At 36.9% G+C, this 9,225-nt stretch overlaps 1 protein-coding gene across 1 annotated transcript; it reads right to left on the bottom strand.

Annotated features, from left to right (window-relative positions):
- Positions 1-533: 533 nt before the first annotated feature.
- On the bottom strand, positions 534-1,463 carry TAS2R42 (taste 2 receptor member 42). The gene is given in 1 exon segment (XM_019961546.2): positions 534-1,463. A coding segment is annotated over 1 exon segment (930 nt).
- Positions 1,464-9,225: the final 7,762 nt, after the last annotated feature.

Raw genomic sequence — 9,225 nt, 5'->3', positions numbered from 1 at the left:
TTCATTTTTTTGCAGATAACGTCTATATTGGCAGCAGCACTATGAATATCACTCTTATTCTGAAACATCTCATTCTTTTGTTATCAGTAAGACTCCCAATAACAATGCAAAGCCTTTTTTTCTTTTTAAGACTTTTGAGCTATGAGGTTATGTTTTTCCCACCTATGACTTTAACTGCTTAGTTAACTTTTCTATCAATATTTTATAGATCTTCTACTTAGTCAAGTTTAGGATTTATCTTAATTTCTAAAGAGTTACAAGCCTCTTCTCCCATATACGAGTTGAAATTACACACATCTTTTTCAGAAATCTAATTTGACTCTCTTTAAAAGAATATTTGAAACTTTTAAATATTGGTAACCAATGAACATGTGTGAATTATCATCAAAAGCTACCTGTTCTAGGGAAAATTTCAGTTATGCTCAACAATACCTAAAGGAACCCAAGAGGAAAAACAAAATAGTAGAAATGAAAATTAACCCTCAAAATCTCCTCATAAAGTTTTCATCTTTGAAAAGACTCTGAAAGTGTTTCTATAAAGCCAATGGATTTTGTCTTTTCAAGGAGCTTTTAAGATGCTTCAGTACCTTCAAGGCTATCTGTCTTAACTGGCTATTTCCCAGAATCAACATGAACGAGTGGCCTGAAGGAAAGACATATAGTGCTAACATGATGAACTTTGTGAACTTATTGTCCAAAAACCTATGAAACATCCAATTTGCCAATTGTGTAAAAAGAAAATGAACCATAATAAGGAGGAGGAACGACGTCACCATTTTCATGGCTCTTTTATGGGCCTTTGTGCTGAAGTCCCTGGAACCCATAAAATTGAGCTGCAAATTTCTGGTGTGTTTCACCAAGGACCAAAATTAAAAAAACAATGAGAGCAGGGACAGAACAATAGGAATGAAATAGGAGAAACTAAGAAGACTCTCGCTTTTAATATAATGAGTTTTACTTTCAACTAAAGTCCAATTGCCTTCATTTATTAAATTCCAGAAGAGATCATTAAATGTTTCTAGCAAAAGAATATCCAAAATCAGAAAGACCAAAGAAAATGCAAGCATCGCAAGAATGACTCTGTTCATTCTCCACTTCAGCCAGAAAAAAAGAGAGTGGGAGAAATGAGCTATCTTAAGGAGATAGAAAATACTTAGACAGGTGACAAGCCAGGTAGTCAAATGATTAGATATTCTCCAAAGTAAAGTAATGGGTTTTGCTAGTTTAAAAATGGCAAATACCTGTGAATCTAGTCCCATCATAAGTGACTCCACAAAAAACACCAACAGTTGACTGATTCTGGAGATAGCCAAGCCAGTGAGAATGAAGTCAAATAAAGATGTCTTTTGGTTCTTAACGCATTCAGAGCAGAGTACCAGTCCAATGAACACATTGCCTAGAATTCCGATTAAGAATTCCACTCCTGATAGTATCAGAAAGATGGTACTCAACCCAGGGAACATTTCCACTGGAAGAAATCCAGATTTCTAATACTACCTGTCAATGAAAAAATTAGAATGAGGCTACAGCAGAATAGGATCCATTTCTGATCCTTATCTTCAGTGCTTTTATTGCAGTTCCAGTCTGAAGAAGAATTCTTGCTGTGGGATACAGTCTCATACCTAGAAAACCTTTCTGCTTTGATTGTAATGCCAATATCAATCCAGAAAGATTTGCTAAGTTTTACAGTCTTAAGTACTTTCATGGAAATGGTTTTATTTCTTTGAGAGAGCTACTAATTTTCAAGCCAAATAGTTTGTGTGTCCATTTATCATGGGCAGAGACTGAAATTTTCCACTTGTGGTGGTGATGAAAATGTTAAAGGCAAATATGCATGCAAATATGGAGAGGTTCTTTTTCACTGATTGTACTTTCCTCCTCACCAGAAGTCCTATACCATTTGGATCAAAATATCTTAGCTTGCTTTAGAAATAAGCTAAGTAATTTAGGTATCATTCAATGATTATATTTTATGAGTGCCTACTTTGTGTCAGAGTTTTTTCCAAATACAGAATAGATTAATACAAAAAAGAACAAAGAAAGCATTAGGAAATCTATAAAATAGTCAAAACACAGAAAGAAATAACAATATAGAAGTAAAAATAAAATGTAATGTGAACATGGAAAAGGTAACTACAAACATTATTGTCAGGAGAGAAAAGGAGGTGATATTTGCCTTGGATTTTTAAGATATTTAGAATTTCATGAGAAAACTGGCAAGTAATTTGGACTGGTTGAACAATTACAAAAAGACACCAAAACTCACACTTTTCTGAAATAAAAGTCTAACTGAAAGTTTACTTTTAGTAACATGCACAATTAAATAGTAGGCAGAGAATAGATAGAAAACTGTTTTAGTTTAAATAAGAAAATAGTGAACAAATGTATCTGTTCTATATTCTAGGAACAATAATTTTGACCAAAGCCATTAATGCATTAGAGTGAGCTTTACAGCCTTTGTATCTTGGTGCGTTTGCAGGTATTCTATTGTTAGTGTTAATTATTCAAGCATTTAAGTGTTGCCAGATAACATCCCCCTAGAATGAATAAAATCATTAAAAAATTCAGCCTTTTCAATGCTGCTGTCACATGCCTCAGTTAAATTCTACTAATTTTTAAAGTGTATTTTTGAAGAACAATGATGTGTAATGAACTGTTAGTAAGTTATTTTGTACAAAAAATATTTTTATTTAGGACAAATATTTAAAATTATAAGAAGAAAGAAAGAATGGAAGAAAAGGGGAAGGAAAGAACAGGAAGGAAGAAGGGAAGGAAAAAAAAAGAGGAAGGAATTTATTGGCTAGAGCAAGAAATTTGTGTATATCTGTGGCAGATTCATTTTGATAATTGGCAAAACTAATACAATTATGTAAAGTTTAAAAATAAAATAAAATTAAAAAATAAATAAATAAATAAAAACTAGCAATAAAACTGCCATATGACCCAGCAAAAATAAATAAATAAATAAATAATAAAAATAAAAATTAAATTAAATTAAAAAAAAAAAACAAAAAGCTAAAAATAAAAAATAAAGTCAAATGAATCAAAAAAAAAAAAAAAAAAGAAATTTGGTTCTGTTTTCAAGAGGAGAATGGTACATACAACTATTAATAAATTAATGTCTAGAGATAGAGAGAAATTCACAACAATGAGAAGCATCCGGGAAGTAGAATCCGTAAGACTTGGTGATGGATTTGGGGGTTATAAAAAAGGAAGAGAAACCAACAATGACAGCAAGCTTGCTTTGCACCTGGATATGTGAAATACAGTGACCTGAGGGAATCATTGGAGAAATAACAGGTTTAGAAGCCATTAGGGTAGAAAAACAGAGAAGGCAATGGCAACCCACTCCAGTACTCTTGCCTGGAAAATCCCATGGATGGAGGAGCCTGGTGGGCTGCAGTCCAAGGGGTCGCAAAGAGTCAGACACGACTGAGCGACTTCACTTTCACTTTTCACTTTGATGCATTGGAGAAGGAAATGGCAACACACTCCAGTGTTCTTGCCTGGGAAATGCCATGGACAGAGGAGCCTGGAGGGCTATGGTCCATAGGGTTACAAAGAATCAGATGTGATTGAGTGAGAACATACCCTTTAACCAACACACTGTCCCCACTGAGATCAAAATTTATAATATGCCAAATAATGACCGTTCACTTTTATCTTTCTGCTCTCATATTGTTCCAGTGAACACAGAAACAGATACATTTTCAAAGGTAGTACTAGTCATTTTACCTTTTATTTACCATTACCTAGCCTCATAAAAACCACTGAAATAAAAATCTATTCATTCATATCAGCAAATATTTATTGAATGCCTACTGTGTTCCTACCATGGAGAGGAAATGGTAACCCACTCCAGTATTCTTGCCTGGAGAATTCGCGGACAGTGGAGCCTGATGGGCTATGGTCCATTGAATCACAGAGTCAGACACGACTGCAGTGACTTAGCACACCCGTAAACATGTGTTAAATGTTATGCTAGATCTGAGGCCTCTTTTCCTAACACTTTTATTTTGATTAGCTCTGTTTTTTTCAAAAAATTGCATGTGTGGTATTTCTGGATCCTGGCATTTCCATAAAGGACTTGGTTTTACCTTCACACTAGAGCAATAGCGTCGCTGACAACATAAAGGTCACAACTCTTTCTCTTTGGAGATCTGTAAATACTACTTCCTTGTCTTCTAACTGGAGACCATCCAGCTATCTTCCCTTGGTAGGCAACCTTTGTTTTCATCCAGAAGCATGTGTGGTTTTTCTCTTTATCTTTGGAACAGAGTACATTTGCTAGGATGCGTGAAAAAGTATGTTTGTTTATTTTTTCAGTGTGCTTATCCAGGGCTCAGTAGTCCTTTTGAATTGAAAATCAGTCTTTCTTTCCACTCAGGAATATTTTTTCTACTTCTTTGATTATCCTCTATCATTTATATTATCTCCATTTTGATCATTTCTTTTCATTCCCCACATCAGAATAAATGGCTAAGCTGAAGGATAAATAACCACCTAGCACAGCTATGTTTCTCTTGATTGTAAAGTAGCTAAAGATGTTAGAAAAATTTCCAAATAAAAGAAAAAGAAGAGAAAGCAATCAAAATGCTCATGGTCTCTCGTTGGCCTCTGTCCTTTGAGCCAGATGTCTGCTGTTTTCTCCACAGAGGGTTAACTGACAAGGAACGCAAGATGTGAGAAATCCTAAGTGAACAGACTTCAGGTTAACAAGAATCTGATCAACAGAAAACTGGGTTTCACTCACAGTGACCTTCCAATTAGAAGGTCATTTAAAAGGTCCAGTTAGAAGAGAATACAATTCTCTTGTATTTCATTTTGATGACAAATCAAAATGAGAATGGAGTAATCACAGTTCAAGCATACACCAAGGGTGTAAAATGACCATTGAGGATCTAATCTCAGACACCTCTGTCTCACTGAAAACTGGAACTTTCTTTGAACTGTACCAGATCCAAGATTATCACCAGTGGTATTCAGAACACCTGCCAGCTACAACCTTATGGTCTCACCATTAATAAGGAATGTGCAAAAGATTCAGAATATTTTGGAAGTGGTTTATGAATTGAAGCAGTGTATATGTTTACCATGAGTTATTCAGATAAATATTTTCCAGTGTTTATCTGGGTTTAAGGAAATACATTGGAGAAGGCAATGGCACCCCACTCCACTACTCTTGCCTGGAAAATCCCATGGATGGAGGAGCTTGGTAGGGTGCAGTCCATGGGGTCGTGAAGAGTTGGATACAACTGAGCGACTTCACTTTCATGCATTGGAGAAGGAAATGGCAACCCACTCCAGTGTTCTTGCCTGGAGAATCCCAGGGACGGGGGAGCCTGGTGGGCTGCCATCTATGGGGTCGCACAGAGTCGGACACGACTGAAGTGACTTAGCAGTAGCAGCAAGGAAATACATATTTATTTTGAAAATTTAGATCAAATGCCTACCAGGTACAAGGCACAGTACTGGGTATGGTTCAAAGGCTCATATAAAGAAAACCATATTCTGTCAGTTCTAAGCATAATATTTCAGCCTGAAGTCCTGAAAATAATACTTAATCATTATTATCATTAAAATGCTTTCCCATGTATAAAAGCAATATCTTAAGAGTATGAGGAAAAATTACTTTACATCATTAATTATAATGGTTGTCACATTTTAAAGCTTCTATCCAGTAATAGCTACAGGTAAATATCTCATATACCCTGTATGTGCATGCCACATAAGAAGAGGATGGGAACTATCTGCTCCCATAAAGTGTGTTAGTCACTCAGTTGTGTCCGACTCTTTGCGACCCCACGGACTCCGCAGTCCATGAAATTCTCTCCAGGCCAGAATACTGGAGTAGGTAGCTTTTCCCATCTCCAGAGAATCTTCCCAACCCAGGGATTAAACCCAGGTCTCCCACACTGTAGGCGGATTTTTTACCAGCTGAGCCACAAGAGAAGCCCAAGAATACTAGAGTGGATATCCTACCCCTTCTCCAGTGACCTTCCTGACCCAGGAATTGAACCGGGGTCTCCTGTATTGCAGGCAGATTCTTTACCAACTGAGCTATCAGCTCGCATGAAAGGAGTATTTTATTGCTGAATTATAAGTGCATGAAGATCATAAAAAGTGGACTGACTTTTAGTTCATTGTATTACAGTTTTTAAATTCTCTAAAATCAGCCTTTTATTGTTTGTAGTAAGGACACTCAACTCTCATCCCTCCACACCCAATACTGTGATGCCCTCTACCTTAAGTCCTCCACAAAACTAAAGCTTATTTTATATCTCCATTGTACATAGAGGCAGCAGTAAAGTATAGGAAAGTCATTAGGGTTGCTGATGTAATTTCACTGCATGATCTGAATACAATTATCCCCATGAAAGCAGTAAGAATACAAATAAGAGCTGACATCTACTGGGCTCTTGCTCTGTCTAATCAGTGTCTTCACTGTTTAATTATTTTACTTGTCTCAGTTCAGTCGCTCAGTTGTGTCCGACTCTTTGCGACCCCGTGAACCACAGAACACCAGGCATCCCTGTCCATCACCAACTCCCAGAGCCTATCCAAACTCATGTCCATTGAGTCGGTAATGCCATCCAAACTCACATCCTTTGAGTCGGTAATGCCATCCAACCATCTCATCCTCTGTTGTCCCCTTCTCCTCCTGCCCTGAATCTTTCCCAGCATCAGGGTCTTTTCAAATGAGTCAGTTCTTTGCCTCAGGTGGTCAAAGTATTGGAGTTTCAGCTTCAACATCAGTCCTTCCATTGAACACCCAGGACTGATCTCCTTTAGGATGGACTGGTGGATCTCCTTGCAGTCCAAGGGACTCTCAATAATCTTCTCCAACACCATAGTTTAAAAGCATCAATTATTCTTGGCTCAGCTTTCTTTATAGTCCAACTCTCACATCCATACATGACTACTGGAAAAACCATAGGTTTGACTAGATGGAACTTGGTTGGCAAAGTAATGTCTCTGCTTTTGAATATGCTGTCTAGGTTGGTCATAACTTTTCTTCCAAGGAGCAAGCATCTTTTAATTTCATGGCTGCAGTCACCATCTGCAGTGATTTTGGAGCCCCCAAAAATAAAGTCAGCCACTGTTTCCACTGTTTCCCCATCTATTTGCCATGAAGTGATGGGACCAGATGCCATGAACTTAGCTTTCTGAATGTTGAGCTTTAAGCCAACTTTTTCACTCTCCTCTTCAACTTTCATCAAGAGGCTTTTTAGTTCCTCTTCACTTTCTGCCATAAGGGTGGTGTCATCTGCATATCTGAGGTTATTGATATTTCTCCCGGCAATCTTGATTCCAGCTTGTGCTTCTTCCAGCCCAGCGTTTCTCATGATGTACTCTGCATATAAGTTAAAGAAGCAGGGTGACAATATACAGCCTTGACTAACTCCTTTTCCTATTTGGAACCAGTCTGTTGTTCCATGTCCAGTTCTAACTGTTGCTTCCTGACCTGCATATAGATTTCTCAAGAGGCAGGTCAGGTGGTCTGGTATTCTCATCTCTTTCAGAATTTTCCACAGTTTCTTGTGATCCACACAGTCAAAGGCTTTGGCATAGTCAATAAAGCAGAAATAGATGTTTTTCTGGAACTCTCTTGCTTTTTTGATGATCCAGTGGATGTTGGCAATTTGATCTCTGGTTTCTCTGCCTTTTCTAAAACCAGCTTGAACATCTGGAAGTTCACGATTCACGTATTGCTGAAGCCTGGCTTGGAGAATTTTGAGCATTAAAAAATGGCATTTAATTTGATGTGCTTTCCTGACTATTTACATATTAACAAAATAGGAGATAAATTTAAATTTTTAAATTTACAATCAGAAGCACATATAATGGAGAAAAAAGGCAGAGAAGTTGTAGCATAGTAGGGAGATTGGTTTTAGGAGAAAGCAATTTGAATTCATGCTTTCTATAACAGCTCCTTACTACAACCCTACTTGTTCTAGGTGCTCAATTGTGTCCAGCTCTTTGTGACCCCATGGACTGTAGCCTACCGGCTCCACACTTGATGGAAGCAAGAATACTGCAGTAAGTTACCGTTCTCTTCTCCAGGGGATCTTCTCGACCCTGGTTTCAAACCCAGGTCTCATGCGTTGCAGATAGATTCTTTACCATCTAACCCAACTTAAGGTAATAAGTCAGGAGACAATGCTTTTTAAGCTACAAACCATAGTGATAAAGCAAATTGTAAGTGAGACAAAATTTGGAGGCAATAAAACAGACAAAGATGTAGTAAGGGCTGTGATTTAACAAATGAAAAATGTAGAAAACCAGCTATAAGGAAAGCTGAGAAGCAACCCGATTTGTATTATAAAATATGATGAGGATGAAGGTGAGGTCAGAAACTGATTGGTTGAAAGACACATTGGGGTAATTTGATTTGGAAAGCCCCTTCAGGTTTCCACACAGCTGTGCAGCTAGCCCTCCCTTTGCAACTAGACTTTCCTTCTCTGGAGAGGTCACTTGTCTGGACTGGGGATTGGACACACTAAAGACAGAGAAAGAGTTCTGAAAACTGCAGATTCATTCAGTGTTAATGTCCTCAAAGTTGAAACAGAAACCTCTTTTCCTCCCAATCCCCCAAAATATTAGAGCCAGGGTTATTCCCTCCAGATGGATTGGAAATGTCTTCTTTAGGGATCCTGAGTGGATGTTTTAAAAATACCTAAAGATACTTTGTTTATATGCCAATGATAAGTTTCAAAATACAATTTTAAAAAAATACACACACTACAGCAACAATCAAAACTACCAAAAATATCCAGGAATTAGTTAAGAATTTACAGAATTGATTTGTAACAATACTTTAAAAGTCTACATGTGGGTCAAGTTCTTAATTAATAAAGTGACTTGCCTTGTTTCTTTTTAAAAAGACTAAACATTGTAAAGATGTTAGGCACAAATCAATTGAGAAATATAATAGCAATACATTGTTTTTATTAAAGATATTTTTAAATTATCATGATGTTCAACTGAAAAACTAAATAAGAGTAGCAGGAAAAAGTCTGAAACATAAAATCAATGGAAGCACAAATGCTAGTCACACATTGAAAGATGACAAGTATGCGGTAAACGGAAAAATTTGGCTTTGATAGAGTAAACCAACAATACAAGAATGGAAAGTACAGATGGAAGAATATGTAAGAACTTATATGATAAAAGTGAATTCCCTAGTCAGTAGGAAAAAGATAAATAATTAAGCAGAGTAACAAA

This window comes from Bos indicus, chromosome 5 (genome assembly GCF_029378745.1).
Source record: "Bos indicus isolate NIAB-ARS_2022 breed Sahiwal x Tharparkar chromosome 5, NIAB-ARS_B.indTharparkar_mat_pri_1.0, whole genome shotgun sequence".
NCBI classification, from domain to species: domain Eukaryota; kingdom Metazoa; phylum Chordata; class Mammalia; order Artiodactyla; family Bovidae; genus Bos; species Bos indicus.
This window is presented reverse-complemented; position numbering and strand designations above follow the sequence as displayed.